Here is an 18,732-nt window from a genome sequence, read left to right as displayed (position 1 = left end):
TAACATAGCTTGAGATGCTTCATTACATCTGATTCACGATACAACAAACTAATCGGCTAAAATCCAGCAATTGAATGTCTGATTTTTGGATTAAATGGCTGAAATGTGTATGAATCCAATCAAATGTATGCGTGAATTTTCAGTCTGAATTACATTGAATATCTACCTGAACTTTGTCCATTCACTAAATTTCTGTTGTTAATTTCTTCTGATTTCATGTTTTCATCTTTAGCATATATCTGATTTTTGATTTTTAATCTCTTGTTTACTTGTATTTTTGTTAGTTTTTGTCTTCTGTTTTCATTTACAAGTTTTACTGTTTTCAGTTCAGTAATGTTTTGTTTGCTTTCATTTCAAGTATAAATTTTGGTTTCGGTTCTATGTCTTTTACTTACATGTTAATTGCTTTTATGTTTTGCTTAATTCAATCTGATTTTTAGTTACTTGTGTGTTGATCTTAATTTTCTTGTTTTTAACATTCATTTCATGTTTGTCATTTCCTATTTTTAATACATTCATTTAGCTTAGTTTTCATATTCAATTTCTTGTTCTTTTTACATTCTGATGTTCTGAAAGTTACCTAAACTGTAGTTAATTAGTTAGATCTAATTAGAAATCATATTTCGGGTCTAGAAGTCTTATCATTTCATATTTTTAGCATCTAGCTAGTTTAATATAGTCTATTTCTATATCTGGTACTGCTCGTGTTCCTTTGAATTGTGCAGGATAGCATAAGAGTGGAGCGGAAGTGATTACACGACACGCGAAGTACGAAGAATAAAGTCTTTTTACTTTTTAGTTTAGATTTAGGAATTTTAATTGGGTTTGTAAATATTGCACTTTACGCCCTCTGCGAAGGGTATTCATTTGTTGTAATAGTTAGTTGTTTTTACTTTTCTGAACATTTTATATTTCAATAATTCGGCAATAAAGAATAGTTTAGACTTGTTTGTTTGAATACAACATATTCCCGTTCCCTGAGTTCGACCCGGTCTCATCCACTAGTGAGAACCGGTTTTTATTATTTGATGTCTGGTTTTCATATGTTTTTCATATAAAAATCTTTTCAAAATTTACAACGATTGCAAAAAGACATCACTGCAGCCCATGTTTTTGCTTTCAGAGAAAACGCAGGCATGTTCTCCCTCTTCTCTTCTCTTCTCTTCTCTTCTCTTCTCTTCTCTTCTCTTCCTCCTCCTCGTTCCCAATCGGTTCTCTCTCGTTCTCTTCCTTTCTCCTCTGGTTTCATCTTGCTTCTAATGTTTCTCTGGCGCCGATTCTTCTTACCCCCACTCGACAGAGGCACATGCAACTCGAAGGTAAGACCACTTTCTTTTTCTCAATCCCTTTGTCGGAAACAGATCGGAAGGTACGTTTCTTCTCTCCCTTTTCTCCGTAGTTTCTGTGAAATTGTCTACGAAGAGACAATACATAAACAAGCATAAAAACCTTATAAAAGAAGTGCACGAAAGCACTCTCACAACACTTGAACAAAATACACAAAAAGTGTATAAATAATAAACATGCAATAATGCATGTATTTCAATATATAAAAGCAAATGCTTGAGACTCTCAAGCTTAAGAAAATACAAAGGGGGAACACCCCTATTTATACAAGAAGGAAGGAGGCAAGAGGGGGCTCCCCAAAGGAGTCGTTGGGGAGCTCCCAACGGTCACAATTGTGACCGTTGGGGGCTCCCCAACGACTCTATTGGGGAGACCCCCAATGCACTTTTTGAGAGTGCAAAAAAAGAAAAAATAAAAATTAAAAGAATTACAAAAATAATGGAAAAATTACAGCATATTCCAAATGGAATATGCGCAAAATGTAAAATGACAAAAATACCCTTTCGGGTAAAAAAAGATAAAAATGTATAAATATATATACTTATATATAGAGATACGTATACATATAAAATATGTATACGTATCTCTATGTATATAAGTATATATATTTATACTTACAATATTGATTTTGAGTGTACATTTTAACACCCCCCCTCAAACTTACGGTGTGATAACCGCAAGTTTGTCCAGAAGGAAATGAAATCTAGGCGAACAAAGAGCTTTTGTGAAGAAGTCCGCAAGTTGATACTCAGACGTCACGTATGGTAGATCAATGACCTTCTTCAAGTATTCTTCTCTGACATAATGGCAGTCCATCTCTATATGCTTTGTTCGCTCGTGAAAGGTGTGATTTTTGGCAATATAGATTGCACTTTTATTGTCACAACACAGCTTTGTTGGTTCTCGGATAGGTACTCCCATATCTTCCAAAAGTTGTCGAATCCATACAATTTCCATGGTAGTGGATGCCATGGCTCTGTATTCGGCTTCAGTGGATGACAAAGAGACTTTCTGTTGCTTTTTACATCGCCATGAAATCAAAGATTCACCTAGAAAAACACAAAAACCAGTGGTGGAGTGACGGTTACTAGGGTCACCTCCCCAATCTGAGTCAGTATAAGCAAGTAATTTTAAATCAGAAGAAGAAGATAGAAATACTCCCTTATTTATTGTGCCCTTCAAGTATCTGACGATGCGAAGAACAACACTCATATGAACGGTTGTGGGAGCGTGCTGAAACTGACTGGCGATGTGTATAGCATGTGATAAGTCAGGTCTAGTAATACTAAGATACATTAACGAACCTACCAGCTGCCTGTAAGGGGTAGGATCGGTTAAAGGAACACCATCGTCAATTTTATTTTTGCTCCCACAACTTCAGGAGTTTCGCATACTTTGTCATCAGAAATCCCGGATCTGTCAATAATCTCACAAGCAAGTTTAGACTGAGATAAAAAATAACCACGTTGCGAATAAGCAACCTCAATTCCAAGAAAATATGTCAGAAAACCCAAGTCTGACATCTCAAATTTTGAAGTCAAGACGGACTTAATACCCTTGACTCCTTGAACATCATCACCTGTAATTAACATATCATCAACATAGAGCAATAATATTACAATCCCTGCTTTAGATTTCTTAGTAAATAGAGCAGTGTCAGTATAGCATGAGAAGAAACCATTTTCCAACATTACACTGGTAAATCTATCATACCAGGCTTTGGGAGCCTGTTTCAATCCATAAAGAGCCTTTCGAAGAAAAAGAACTTTATTTTCAGGAATCTTCATGCCTGGTGGGGCATCCATATATACTTCTTCGTTAAGATCACCATTTAAAAAAGCATTTTTCACATCCATTTGAAAAATGTTCCAATTTTTAATAGATGCAATAGTAATGAGACATCTAACTGTAACCATTCGGGCTACAGGAGCAAAAGTTTCTTCATAATCAATTCCATACTCTTGCCCATACCCTTTTGCAACTAAGCGAGCTTTATACCTTTCAAGGGATCCGTCACTCTTAGTTTTAACCTTAAAAACCCATCGACAACCTATAGTTTTCTTTCCTATGGGTAGAGTTTCGAAATCCCAAGTTTCAGCCCTTTTAAGAGCATTAAGTTCATTTTGCATAGCTTCTTGCCATTCTATACATTTTTTAGCTTCTTCAAAGTTTCTAGGTTCAAAATAAGAATGAATGGCACTAAGACAAGTCCTATATCGGGGTGAAAAGGAATCAAAGGAGACAAAACGAGTTGGAGGTCTCCTATTCCTCTCAGATCTACGGTGATCGAGAACAGGAACAAGTTCACTATATTGATCAATAGCACTTCTAAAGGTGTCTTGGTTTCTACGTGAGTATGTTATTGGATCACTTGAACTCCTGCCTTCTTGTTGGTTATGCTCTTCGACATTACCCTCAATGTCCTCATCATGGTTTGATGATACATCATCATCACTAGATACATCATCATTACTAGACAATAAGTCAAAAAGGAAGGAATAATCAAAATTTTCTTGTTGCAAAACATTTTTTTCAAATCCACTTTCATTTTCCAAAAAAGTTACATTTCTAGAGACATATAACTTATCTTCTCGAAGATCATAACACCGAAATCCCTTTTGAGTTTCAGAATAGCCAAGAAAAGCGCAGGGGATAGCCTTGGGAGAGAGTTTGTCATTCTTATCCGTAAGTATGAAACACTTACACCCGTTACACCCGAAGACTCGTAATCTATTATAATCTGGTTCAAGTTTATATAAAATCTCAAAAGGGGATATTTTTCCTAATAATCTAGAAGGCAAACGATTTATCAGATAAACAGAAGCAAGAGCAGCTTCAGCCCAAAAAAAATTTTGTATGTTTTGGGAAATAAGAAGGGTTCTAGTGGTCTCAATAATATGTCTATGTTTTCTTTCGGCCAACCCATTCTGTTGGGGAGTTTTAGGACAAGATCTTTGGTGAATGATTCCTTGATCTTCAAGATATATTTTAAATTGGTTGGAGAGATATTCTCCTCCAGAATCACTTCTAAAAATCTTTATGTTACTATTAAATTGATTCTTGATCATCGAATGGAAAGTTCTAAAGCATGAAAAGACTTCATGTTTGAATTTAAGAAAAAAGATCCATGAATATCTAGAGAAATCATCCACAAAAATAACATAATAAGAAAAACCTCCTTTTGAGACAACAGGTGCCGGTCCCCAAACATCGGAATGAACAATTTCAAAGGGTTTTGATGAGAACATAGTTCTTTGCTCAAAAGGTAAACTTTTCATTTTTCCGAGAATACAGTCATTACAAGAAAAGGAACTTTTACATAGGTCTTTTGCAAAATGTAAGTAAGACAACTTGGTGATATTAGGATGACCAAGTCTTTTGTGCCACATGTTTATATCTTTGTTTCGGGCAACATTACAAAAAGATTTTGGAACTCGAAGAGATTCCATGTAGTATAAATCGCCTTTTCTAAAGCCTTCCCCAATCAATTTCCCGGACAGGCGATCCTGTATTAAACATTTATCACATGAAAATTTAATATCACAACCATGATCCGAGAGTTGAGAAACAGAAAGAATATTTAAATTAAGTTTAGGTATAAATCTAATTTTTGGAATAAAAAAGTCTTGAGTTTCAAAATTACCTATTCCTTTAATTTCAAGAGAAGTTCCATCCGCAGTGGAAACAAAGGATGGAGAAGTATTTTTTGAATAATCGGAAAGTGAAAACATGTTTGGGGACATATGAAAGGATGCACCTGAGTCCAAAAGCCAAGGGACTTTACCTGGAATGGAAGAAGTAGACACGGCGACACCGGATGTAGCTCCCTTGAGAAGAGGTTGAAGGGCTTCCATTATTTGGTTCAACGAGAGTGACCCACTTGATGATGCCTCTTCCTTTTGTGGTGCGCCGGTGGTGGCCATAGCAAGGAGCTTCTTCCATTTGGGACATACCGGCTTGATATGCCCCGGTTCTTTACAAAAGTGACATATAGTCTTGCTATAGTCCCGCTTCCCTCTTTGTCCACCATCTCCTCCTTGATTTTGGAATTTAAAGTGAGGAGGACGATAGGTCTTTACATTATTTCCGGGTCTTGATACGGCATTAACCTCATTATTTTCTTCATAATTACAAGGAACCATAAGAACACTTGGTCCTTGTTTACATAAATTCATACGAGTCTCCTCACCACTTAATTTGGTGAGAACATCTTCAAGAGAGGGAGGAGTAAATGAGGATAGAAGTGATGACCTTATTTGCTCAAATTCCGGTCTCAACCCATTCAAAAAATTGAAGAAACGATCTTCTTCAAGTTGCTTGTGGCGGAGTTCAATTGCCTCTCCACTCCATTTTGGTTCAAGCATAGAGAGCTCATCCCAAATAGAGGAAAGATCGGCAAAATATTCCCTAATAGACATATCACCTTGAGTAAGGGAGAGGGCCTTCTTTTGAAGGTAATACTTATGAGATAGGTCTCTTGATGTATACATCTTCTCGAGATAATGCCAAGCTTCCGATGCCTTTTTGAATTTGATAATGTTGGCATTAATCTTCGTTTCGACGGATGCGAAGAACCAAGAAAGAATCTTGAAATTCTTCATTTCCCATTCGTCGTGTTTCTTTGAGTATTCTTCAAGAGCTTTGATCCTTTCCTCTCCCTCAAGAATCTTGATTTCACTTCCGTCCATTATGGTTATCTTGGGTTCCGGTTCCGGAATTGTTCCTTGCACATAACCCCACAATCCTTTTCCTTTTATGTGGGCCTCCATATTCCCGGCCCAAATATGATAGTTGGACCCATTCAACTTGAAGCCAAGGGCAAAGTGAGACTCTTTCTCACCCATTAAGACGTAGAGAGAAGAAGAAAAAAGGCGTACCAATACGATGTTTCCACTTCTTCTTAGCACAAGATCCTTCTAAAATATTTGAGAAGCAAGATCCACCACTTCAATCTCAAAAAAATCCGAAGGCACGGTTTTCGAGGCACTCGAACAAAGGCGGATCTCACGATCTCCAATCAACAACCGAGCTTTGATACCATGTGAAATTGTCTACGAAGAGACAATACATAAACAAGCATAAAAACCTTATAAAAGAAGTGCACGAAAGCACTCTCACAACACTTGAACAAAATACACAAAAAGTGTATAAATAATAAACATGCAATAATGCATGTATTTCAATATATAAAAGCAAATGCTTGAGACTCTCAAGCTTAAGAAAATACAAAGGGGGAACACCCCTATTTATACAAGAAGGAAGGAGGCAAGAGGGGGCTCCCCAAAGGAGTCGTTGGGGAGCTCCCAACGGTCACAATTGTGACCGTTGGGGGCTCCCCAACGACTCTATTGGGGAGACCCCCAATGCACTTTTTGAGAGTGCAAAAAAAGAAAAAATAAAAATTAAAAGAATTACAAAAATAATGGAAAAATTACAGCATATTCCAAATGGAATATGCGCAAAATGTAAAATGACAAAAATACCCTTTTGGGTAAAAAAAGATAAAAATGTATAAATATATATACTTATATATAGAGATACGTATACATATAAAATATGTATACGTATCTCTATGTATATAAGTATATATATTTATACTTACAATATTGATTTTGAGTGTACATTTTAACAGTTTCATAGTTTAGTTTCTCCGTATCATATATTATATCATTGCATGTAGTTTTATTTATTCATGGCATATTCATCACATCTAGTTCAGATTAGTTTATTTTTTATTATCTGAAAATATAAAATATATATATATAATAGTTTAGTTTAGCCAATTTTCTTAATTTGCACATAGAATAATATTATTTTATTCAAATCGATAGATTTAGTATAGAGTTTTCTGATATTTTAGTGATTTCAATTCAGTTCATGTTAGATTTAGGTTAGGTTAGTTTAGATTAAATTTTTGATATCAATTAGAATTAATTTAGTGATATTTATGAAATAGCCGAATAGGGTTTTGATACTAATTTTAATTCTTTTTATTTTTCGGTTCTTAGATCTAACATCTCCAGCTATATTTATTAAAAAGTTAGTTTTTATTGCGTGAATCATGTCTTGATAGTTTTCATCATAATCAAATTAGTTTTAATTAATTGTAATTGTCGTTATTTAGTAACTAATTAGAAATCGATAGAGTAAAATAAATAGAATAATTAGATTTCTTTTATTTATTTCAACCAAATAAATTAGATTTAATTCATGTTCGTTATTAGTTAGATTTGTGTTAACGCAATTCCAGCATTTTGATTTTTGTTAATTAGATTAGACAATAGTCGTTTTATCGCTAAATTATAGTTTTTAATTAAATAGAGTAGCTTAGCCGAATTAGATATTAAGCATTTTTTTTGTTGCAGTTTTAATTCAAGTCAAATTTTAGTTTCACAGCAATTAGAATAGTTTTGTAATTAGTTTAGCATAATTAATTTAGATTAAAACTACTTAGTCAATTCTCTTCTTATTTCAATTATCGATTTTGTTAGCATAGTTTATATTAGTGATTTTTGTATTCATGTTTGTTGTAGGATATTAGTTTAATTCACGACAATCTAGATCTGAATGTTTAGTTAGTCTTGATATATATATTTTTTCCTTCATAGTCAAATTAGTTAAATACATCCTAGCCGATTTCTTGCTTTTGATTTTTAATTCATCAAATTAAATAGTTAGGTTAGTTATTTTATTATTGTTTTATGTTTGTTATTTAAATTAGTTCAGTTTTGAATTCCGTACAATATGATTAGATTAGAGGTTAGGCAGATTTAGTTTGCATTGCCTCATGTTAAGTGAATGTTAGCTTAAATTTTAATATTGCATGTTTGGTTAATTTAAAATACAATAGCCAGTTCTTGGATTTAGAGTAAATTTACTTAAATTAAGTAGTTATTCTAGAACTCCGCCTGTGCATAACTGCTTAGTTATACACTGTCGGTCCCAAGACCGGATAAAGGAGGAGGGTTGCGGTAGGCCTCTGACAGCCAGCATAAAAACTTAGTCATACCCTATGAATATGAACCAATATGAGAATTTCGTTGGGGCGTTTCCTACTGAGCGACGCGCTATACTCTATAGGCCCGGAGGCAGTGATAAATGTGCAAGGGTTGCTAGGTCGTCGCCCGGAAGCGACGCGTCACACCTGCGCCCGGGTGTGGTGTCAAATAGGCAAGGGTTCCCTCACTTTGTTGGACGGGTGGGGGTAAAGAAGTTAGTCCAAGACCATAAAATTAGGTTAGCCACTTGAAACATAGGATCTTTAACTGGTAAGTTGGTAAAGTTAGTAGATGTTATGTGTAGGAGAAAGATTGATATTTTATGTCTACAAGAGACCAAATGGGTAGGTGAGAAAGCAAAAGTGATAGAACCTTGGGGATATAAGATTTGGTATACAGGAATAAATAGAAATAGGAATGGAGTAGGGATTGTTATGAGTCGTGAGTTGATAGATAATGTAGTTGAGGTTCGTAGGAAGGGTGATAGGATTTTACTTATTAAATTAGTATTAGGTACGGATATTATTAATATTATTAGTGTTTATGCACCTCAAGTAGGTTTAGATGATTCCATTAAGCGTCAATTTTGGGAAGATTTAGATGGAGTAGTACAAGAGATATCTTATGGAGAAAGGCTTTTCATCGGCGGTGACCTTGATGGGCATGTAGGCATTAGTAGGGATGGATTTGAGAGTATCCATGGAGTCTATGGTATAGGAGAAAGAAACGAAAGTGGAGAAAGGATTTTAGATTTTGGTTTGTCCTATGATATGATCTTAGCAAACACTTGGTTTAGGAAGAGGGAGTCTCACCTGGTAACATTTAAAAGTGGGGTTAATACGAGTCAGATTTTTCCTGCTTAGAAAGAGAGATAGGGGTTGTTGCATCGATTGTAAGGTTATACCGGAAGAAAGTGTAGCTACACAACATAGAGTCTTAATTTTAGATCTTAGAATTAGACTATGCCGCAAAAGGGATAGACATAGGATAGATCCTAGAATTAAGTGGTGGGCACTGAAAGGAGCTAAACAAGGAATGTTTATAGAGCGGGTAGTTAAGGAAGTTGATTGGTGTCTCGAGGAGGATTCAGAATCTATGTGGAATAAGATAGCGGGTGGCATGAGAAAGGTGGCTAAGGAGGTATTGGGTGAGTCTAAAGGCGATGCACCGCTAGGTAAGGATACATCGTGGTGGAACGAGAATGTCAAATTAGCTATTAAGGTTAAAAGAGAGTGTTATAGAAATCTAAGTAAAAGTCGTGATAATGAGAATTTGGAGAAGTATATGATAGCAAAGAAGGAAGCTAAAAAAGTAGTTCGGAACGCGAGAGATAAGGTATATAAGGAGGTTTATGATGAGTTGGATACCAAAGAGGGCGAGAAGGATATTTATAGGCTTGCAAAGATGAGAGATAGGAAATCAAGGGATCTGGGTATGGTTAGATGTATCAAAGATGAAACGCAAAGGGTTTTAGTCAAAGATGAGGCGATTAAGGAGAGATGGAAAAATTATTTTGATAAGCTATTTAATGAAAGTCATGCTCAGGATCTTAGAGACTTCCATTCCTTTTCATGAGATGAATCGTGACTTCATGTGCAAGATTCAAAAGAAAGAAATTGCAGAGGCTTTGAAGAAAATGAAATCAAGAAGGGCAGTTGGCCCAGATGGTATACCTATTGAGGCTTGGAAATGCTTGGGAGAGAAAGGTTTAGAATGGTTGACAAATCTTTTTAACAAGATTTGGCGGACAAATAAGATGCCTAATGAGTGGAGGAAGAGTACTTTGGTGCCTCTATATAAGAATAAGGGTGATATATAAGATTGCACAAACTATCGTGGTATAAAACTCATGAGTCATACTATGAAACTTTGGGAGAGGGTGATTGAGTCTAGGTTGAGGAATGTTCTCATGATATCGGAGAATCAATTTGATTTTATGCCTGGAAGATCAACTATGGAAGCTATACATCTTCTTAGACAACTTATTGAGAGAAATAGAGAGATAAACAAAGATTTGCATATGGTTTTTATTGATTTGGAGAAGGCTTACGATAGAGTACCTAGGGACGTTCTCTGGTGGACAATGATGAAGAAAGGTGTTTCTTTCAAGTACATTAGTATAATTAAAGATATGTATGAAGGAGTAGTAACCAATGTCCGCACTTGTGGAGGGGTGACAACCAATTTTTCTATAACGGTTGGGTTACATCAAGGAGCTGCTTTAAGCCCTTTCCTATTTGCTATAGTGATGAATGATCTTACGAGATCAATTCAAGAAAAAGGTTGATGATATTGTTTTGATTGATGAGTCTAGAGTTGGGGTTAATGCTAAGTTAGAATTATGGAGACAGACATTGGAAGCAAGAGGTTTTAAGTTGAGTAAGAGTAAGACAGAATACATGGAATGTCGATTTAGTGAGCAACGAAGTAGTGATGGGAGTGTAGTGAAGCTTGGTGAGCAAGAAATACCGGTGGATGATTCTTTCAAATATTTGGAATCTATCATTCAAAAGTATGGAGAAATTGATGGAGATGTAAATCATAGGATAAAGGTTGGGTGGATGAAATGGAAGAGTGCAACTAGAGTGTTGTGCGATTGTAGAATGCCATTGCGGTTGAAGGGAAAGTTTTATAGGACGACTATTAGGCCCGCTTTACTATATAGTACAGAATGTTGGGCTGCCAAGAGACATCATATTCAAAAAATGAGTGTAGTTGAGATGCGTATGCTGAGATGGATGTGTGGAAATACAATAAAAGATAAGATTCGGAACGAGGAGATACGTAAGAAGTTAGGCGTTGCACCCATTGAAAATAAGATAAGAGAGAATCGTTTACGGTGGTTTGGACATATTCGACGAAGGCCTAATGATGCTCCAATTAGAAGGATGGAGAAATGGGAAAATATATTAGTTAAAAGAGGTAGAGGTAGGCCTAAGAAGACATGGATGGAGGTGATAGGAAAGGATATGAATGCTTTGAACCTCACCGAGGACATGGCATTGGATAGAAATGAATGGAGGAGAAGAATTCATGTGGAAGACCCAGAATGATTTTCTTTGTTGGTTCATATCACCGACCCCAATTGTTTTGGGATGAAGGCGTAGTTGTTGTTGTTGTTGTTGTTGTAAGTAGTTATTCTACGTAGTTTAGTTAATTCTTTATGAGTTTGCGTCAGATTTGTTAAAGAAGTTGAATCCGTACATCATATAGTTTATTACTCATTTACTTGCTTTTAATTTTTATCTTTTAGTAATTTGTTACAAATTAGTTTCTTGCTAGTTAGTTTGTTTTGCTATTTTGTCATTTAGTGCTCTAGTTTGTTACATGTTAGTTCACAATTGTTACATTTAGTTAGTTTGTTCTTAGTAGTTAGATTCTTGTTTTTTTTATTCTCTTCTGAATTAACATTGAATTTCTGTGTAGTTTTTCTGTGTTTTGTTTTTGCTTTGCGATTTTGTTTTGTAGGGAAGCGGTTGGACGTGCGGTGAGCCCTCAAAAGTACCCCTGAGCTCTCTGAGATCCCCAAAAGGTCCTCTCAAAAGGCCCTTCAAGACCTTCAGAGAGCCCCTTAAGGGTCCCCAAAAATCCAAATATGCAAGAAAAAGCATAAATCAAAGGCATCAAGAAGGGACTAGAAGCTCAAGCAGTAAAGACCCTTTTATTTAATTTTTAGCTTAGAAATTATTCATTCATTTATTTTGGGTTTGTAATAAGACCACTTTATTATTTTTATTTGTTTAAGCCCTCGGCAGAGAGTTGCACTCTTAGTCAATTAATTAATTAATTCTTTTATTTTCAAGGCAATAAAGAGTAGATTTGTGTGGAATACAAAGTGTTTCTCCCGTTCCTTGAGATCAACCCAGACTCCACCACTCGTGTGAGCCGGTTTTTATTATTTGGTGTCCGGCTTGCACAAACCGTTTTCATCAAAAATATCTTTTTTAAAATATCATTTCATAAAACTTACACCAATAACCCATGTTCGGATGCTGATCAATCAACCCAGCATAAACCCATGCATGGGTAAACAGCAAAACGAGAACTGTACATGCGTCCTCAATAAAGATTGATACATGTTAACAAAAGAAATTTAGAATCTAAAACCCCCAAAAAAAAACGCATATTAAGGTCCAAACTTTAAATTAAATTAGAACATGCAAAAAAATCAACAATCAGACCATGCTAACACGTCAATTTGGTCATGCAACAAAAATGTGTAACGTGTACAGAACCTGCACACGTTTGCACAACAGCATACATGAAATATTATGCAAGACGGACAGTCTATTGAGGTGTGTGAACCCCAAAAACTTCATCGATCTTGACTGTCTACTAAATCAGTTTTATGAATTTAAAACTTAATATAAGCATCGGTCAAACAGATTTTTAAATCAAACTACATAAATCATGAACCCCATACCAAACAAGTTCTTGCTTATGACTTTAAAACCCTCGTGAACAATATCTAAATCTCCAACAAAAGCCAGTTGAAACAAATAGGCTGAACCCAATTTAGAAAAACACTGATTTAGATATAAGCCCAATAAATCTAATCCAACAAAAATAATCACAGAAAATTTCCTTTGTATCTACAATAAATTTAGATTTTTAGGCCCATCAAAACCAAATCAGAGAGTCGATATTCGAATCAGCGGAGAAGAATCAAGGTTTGATAAATCGAAAATCTGTGCATAGAAACACAGATTTGATTTTTCTCAATCCATGCTTGATTCAATCTTAGGCTAAATCCCTTACCTATTGATTCATAAGAGGAAAGACCCGTACCTTTCGCTACGGACAGAACTGCAAAGGAGATGATGGTGTTGAAGGAGTGCAGGGCCTGCAGGCTCAGTTGCTCCTGTACCGCCCTCTCTCTCTCTCTCTCTCTCTCTCTCTCTCTCTCTCTCTCTCTCTCTCTCTCAAGGTCGTGCTTGAGAGAGAGGGCTTCATGTCTTTTATAAAAGGGAGTCCTCCTCTAAGGAGGAGACGTCCCTTACTAAAATAGGAGGAATCCTATTTCAAAAAGGAAGGAATGTCCCTTTCCAACTATTCTCCCAAATATATATATTTTGTATATATTTTATTTTATTAATCTTATTATTATAATTATTATTAAGACTTATTTATCTTAAAATAGATGGACCATGGATCTCAGCTAACGAATCCACGATCCATACTGAGATCCAAAGCTTGAGTCAGCCCCTATATTATATATTATATATTATATATTATATATTATATATTATACATTATTTTAACCCAAAACAGCGAAAAATATATTTATTTAAGTAAAAATAACATTTATAAATTTTTTAAAAAAAATCCACGATTTCCCGAGATATTACATGGATGCTCGAGCATGACAGCCATAGGTTACTAACATCAGTGTATCACACTAGAGAATCAGCAAGTCTTGTCAACATTAGTCTCATATTTGTTGTTGCATGATAAATTTCATGTACATATGAGTACTGAACATCAGTGTATCACACTAGAGAATCAGATAGTCTTGTCAATATTAGTCTCATATTTGTTGTTGCATGCTAAATTTCATGTACATATGAGTACTGAACTATTCCTGCTTGTGCATGAAGGAGTATAAGGGCTTAGTAGCAGATCAGAGTGCAGAAACCACATTCACGTAGATGCTATAATATGCAAAGGCATGCCGATCTGATATATTCTCTAATAGGAAATAATTAATTGGTCCATAAGCTCACCCTTGAAATGCCACAAATCATAACTCAGGCCAATTGTCTAAAGCCAAAGGATCAACTTCATGGAATGATCCACACTCAAACACTTGCTTTCTCCAACCAAAATCCCAAGATACATCACCAGTTTCACATGTGCCAAGAACACCACTTCTAAATTTTTATTTTTTATGCAACCAACTAAACAATGATGTGCATGAAGGAGTATAAGGGCTTAGTAGCAGATCAGAGTGCAGAAACCACATTCACGTAGATGCTATAATATGCAAAGGCATGCCGATCTGATATATTCTCTAATAGGAAATAATTAATTGGGCCATAAGCTCACCCTTGAAATGCCACAAATCATAACTCAGGCCAATTGTCTAAAGCCAAAGGATCAACTTCATGGAATGATCCACACTCAAACACTTGCTTTCTCCAACCAAAATCCCAAGATACATCACCAGTTTCACATGTGCCAAGAACACCACTTCTAAATTTTTATTTTTTATGCAACCAACTAAACAATGAAATAATGCTGCATAAATATGCCTAAGAAAGCATGAAAAAGGCCAGACATTGAACTGAAACATACACATGCCCGTGAGCATGCAAGCATGCACATAAACAAAAAGAAAATAAAGCTAAATATAGTTTCCAGGTATTATCTTTATTTCATGTATTCAAAAGGGGACCACCACGGACAGACAAAATGTTTTTAGAACACCAGAAGCACATGACATATTGAAAATTTTACTAGTTAATTCTTGAAGACTTTGAATAAACAGTCGCTTCCACTAGGACAAACTTGCATTAGTAAATTTGGCCACCATAGCTTTGGAATAGACATATATATGAGAGATAATGTAACCAACTATGAAACATGGATACGTGAGATAATCTCACCTGAAGGGGCAAAAACCACTGGGGGAGGTGCGGGTGAAATCACAAGAGGTGGAGAATAAGGTACACCAGGAACTGCAACACAAACATGGCAAGAAGTTCAACGTAAGCCTCATACTTTTATCTCTACATCAAAAATGTAGGATTCTAGCTCTTAGTTATTGTAGGCGTCAGCGTAGCTATTTTTGCAAGAAATATCTAACTATTACTTACTGAATCAAAGCAAATCAATTTTCAAAGATAAATACAGTGGATTCACATAAAACAGGTAATACAATGCATCAACCATCAGCTTAGCCAACAAATTACACTGTCCTTTTAAGTAGAGAATCTGAAAGTGATAAGAAGCTGTATCTGCTCATGTCCAGTGTACAATTGGAGGAGAAACATTTAACGCTTACTGATAACCACTACTAATTTTATTAGTCTACAGCAACACCAAGTTTATATTAATCAATTAGACATTTCCACAATGTGCCTACAGATTATTAAGCTGAACCAGGTACTGCGTGCACTTCAAACCATTATTCAAAGGAACAATGCTGAATACGAATGTTGAAAATTGAAGAGCAAAACCAGAAAGCACAACAAGGATGCTTGTCAGCTTCCGTGAGAAACACACAGAGCGGGAGAATGGATCAGAGTGTCTGTGTTAATGGCCAGCCTCAACAAGTTCGCTGTAGGATACAAGAAACTCTTCTGTTCTGTTTTTAAGAATTTTCTCTACTAAGATTGCATAATTAACCAGTCAACCATCTATTCAGATAGCATAATTAACTAGTCAACTATCTATTCAGACAGCATAATCAACTAGTCAACTATTTAGTCAGATACAACAAATAAATAGCGAGCATATATCATGAAAAATTTACACTAACAATTTAAAATATCCCCAGCATAACAACCAGAAAAATTCAATATAGGCAGCTGAAAACACTAACATGAGGAATTTAGGACATCACCAACATAACAATAAGAGAGGGAAAAAAAACAATCTAGGTGTGAAAATGCTTATGCTAACGGTCGAGGTCATCAAATCAAAGAACAATAGAAGCATTCAGCACAAGTATTGAAATGTGCAAACGAACAATCTGAAACACCACCATCAAAATAACCGAAAACATTCAAGTAGTGAAGAACCAACCTGAATTCAGTGGTATATAGTAAACCTCGCCAACCGAAATGACACTTGGATCGCCGATACCATTCAGATCCTCAATATCTGCCATGCTCACGCCGAACCTACTAGCCAACGACGCCACTGTGTCACCCTCCTGCGCCACATAAGTCATCAGATAGTTCCACAGGCTGCTAGAACACCCGCAGAGGAGATGCAGCGACACCACTGCGCCAATGTGCGCCCTCCTTGTAGAATTAGGCACGATGGCGAGACCCTCATAGGCGCGAGCTACCATGTTGTTAACCTGCCCATCACTCTCCCTCACTGTAAAAGTGCTGCTGCTCAGGTAACGCTTCACCGGTGGGAAGCAGGAGCAATTCTTCCGGATGAAGAGATACCGACGACCGTCGGACTCTGGGCTTGGCTCCATCGTCACATCCGGAGGCAAAACGTCGAACATGCTCTGAATCTCAGCGAGGCTCTGGTTGGCCCCGGCCTTGTAGGCAATGAAGGAGGTGCAGACCCGGGAAGTATCGGAGCAATTGAGGGGAAGGGATGAAGAAAGAGCTGATGGGGAGCTCAAGAAGAGGAGGAGGAAAGCAAGAAGGCAAGAGGGTGTGAAGCAAAAGGGAGATTTTGGGGATTCCATTGAAAAATGGTGACAATTTCCCTTAAGAAAACTAACGAAGGGAAAGAAAGGGAAGGGAACGATCCTCACATATGAAAAATGAGGAGGGATGGAATGAACCGAAATGGCAAAGGCATACAAGGGAAAATTTCGAGAACTAATGACACCAAAAATACGGAAATCGAATAAAATCATGATTTTCAGGTAGAAAAATCAGATAGTTATGAGAAACAGACGCAGAAAAGAAGGAAAACGCGAGATGGTGAATGAATGAACTTTTTATATCAGAATTTCTGGGAATACAGAGGATATGAGCTAAAAGAAAGGAGGAAAGTGTGGAAGCAAATAGGAAGAAAAGAAACCTTGTCAAAGAAACAGAGGAGACTGCAAAAGAGTGAAGCGAAGAGGAGGATACAGAGGAGAAGTTGCAGTGATGGAAGGGAGGAGAGAAGTTGAGGAGATAGCTTGGAGATGGAGAGATGAGGTAAGAAATTGATGTTAAGGAGGAAACTGGGGAGACTAGTGGAGAAAAATAAAAAAGAAACTTTCAGCTGTCAGAAGAGAAGATTTGGAGAATAAGGTCGATTTGAACCCAATACGAGAGAGAGATGGTGACAATGATGATGGTGATGGCGATGGTGATGGTGATGGTGACGATGGAAGGATACTGGTGGGTATTGTATTGTGGGCACGGGTGGCCAGCAATAGCGGAATCCAGAAGAAAGAAAAGAGGAAGGATTTCTATGATGGTGTTCTAAAAATGGCTACAGATGATGGTGGAAGAGAAGCGAAGAGAGAGGGAGAGAGGTGTGGTGGAGGTCATGATCATGACAGCAAGAGATGACGTTGGATTGATAAAAATGGGCACGGAAAAATGGAAGAAAGAGGAGAGTTGCAGAGCTTTTAGTTTTTAGACCTGTTGGAGAGAGAGAGAGAGAGTGTGTTTAGCTCTTCTATTTCTAGAGAAGGATTTGTCATTTAGATGGGAGAGGTAAACGCATACAGAGCGAGAGAATTGATCGTCTTGAGATATGTTGTCACCTCGACAGTAAGAATAACACATGAAGTGCCCTCAAAATGACAAGACCACCCCCCTTTTTCAGTCACCTCACCTCACTCTCTTCCTCCACTTTCCATTCTACATCCATGGACCATGACCACCGCGAGTCCGCCGCATAGTAAGCAAGGCGATTGTAAGAGGCGTTGAGACGAAGGCACCGGATTAAACTCCACTGTTGCACGGGGTGTATTTATAGCTTTTAGAGGTGGGCCACTTTAGGATGGGTTGTCACCCGAGATTTTCCTGACTTGGGCGAGAGTTTTTGTCATAAAAAAAAAAAGTCATGAACCATGACCCCACGTGGACTTTTTAGCCATTAAATCATCTCAGCCACGTACCCTGGATGTCTGGACTCTGGATCTAGACCTTGTGTCACACCCTTCCAACCCCAGCCCCTTGGAGCCAAAGAGTTTAAGGTCCAGTGAACACAAGGGCCGGGCCGGGCCGGCCGGGCGAGTTTATTTATACCACCATTCACCAGCTGGTCCGATCCAAACTTTAGGTAGACTCACCCCAAGTAAAATCTGTTGGGGTCCAAAGGAGCCCATCTTCCAATATCAATTTTACCCTTCCCAAGGTTCGTTATGATGATATGTTAGTAGTGTTTTTATTTTAATTTAACTTAATATTCTAGAGGGCATCTTGTATATTTTCGTGAAATAAAAGGTGAGATTGGATTCCAGTGGGAATGTTCAATGTGGGGCCCAAAGTTGGGAAAGTAAAAGGAAGGGGCAGAAAAGGGACACTGGTAAAGCTCCCGATTTATTGCCCGAACTGTCCTTACCTGCAGCCAACTGTACGATCAATTAATCGCCGATTAATTGCCCTAAACCCGACCCGTTGACACCCCTAGGTATGGGCATGGACTTTTACCTTGGTGAAAATGGCTAATCTGCAAACGGGTCGGATGCCGATTTGGATCCATATCCTAATCTACATTCTTAAAGTTTGAATCTGACGTGGATTGGTTTGGACCA

General features: G+C 37.0%; 1 protein-coding gene across 1 annotated transcript in view; it reads right to left on the bottom strand.

Annotated features, from left to right (window-relative positions):
• LOC149828730 (lysM domain receptor-like kinase 3) overlaps positions 1–17,919 on the bottom strand; it is a 119,894-nt gene extending 101,975 nt beyond the window's left edge. The window contains exons 1-2 of the mRNA XM_090017698.1: positions 16,092–17,919; positions 14,951–15,022 (exon numbers count right to left, since the gene is read on the bottom strand). Coding sequence (XP_089873824.1) covers positions 14,951–15,022; positions 16,092–16,890 — 871 coding nt within the window. The 5' untranslated portion in view covers positions 16,891–17,919. The remainder of the gene's footprint in view (positions 1–14,950; positions 15,023–16,091) is intronic.
• Positions 17,920–18,732: the final 813 nt, after the last annotated feature.

The sequence above is a fragment of the Nuphar pumila genome, chromosome 9 (assembly GCF_984573655.1).
Source record: "Nuphar pumila chromosome 9, dmNupPumi1.hap1.1, whole genome shotgun sequence".
NCBI classification, from domain to species: Eukaryota; Viridiplantae; Streptophyta; class Magnoliopsida; order Nymphaeales; family Nymphaeaceae; genus Nuphar; species Nuphar pumila.
Note: the sequence above shows the minus strand (reverse complement) of the source record. Positions and strands in the feature narration are given on the sequence as shown.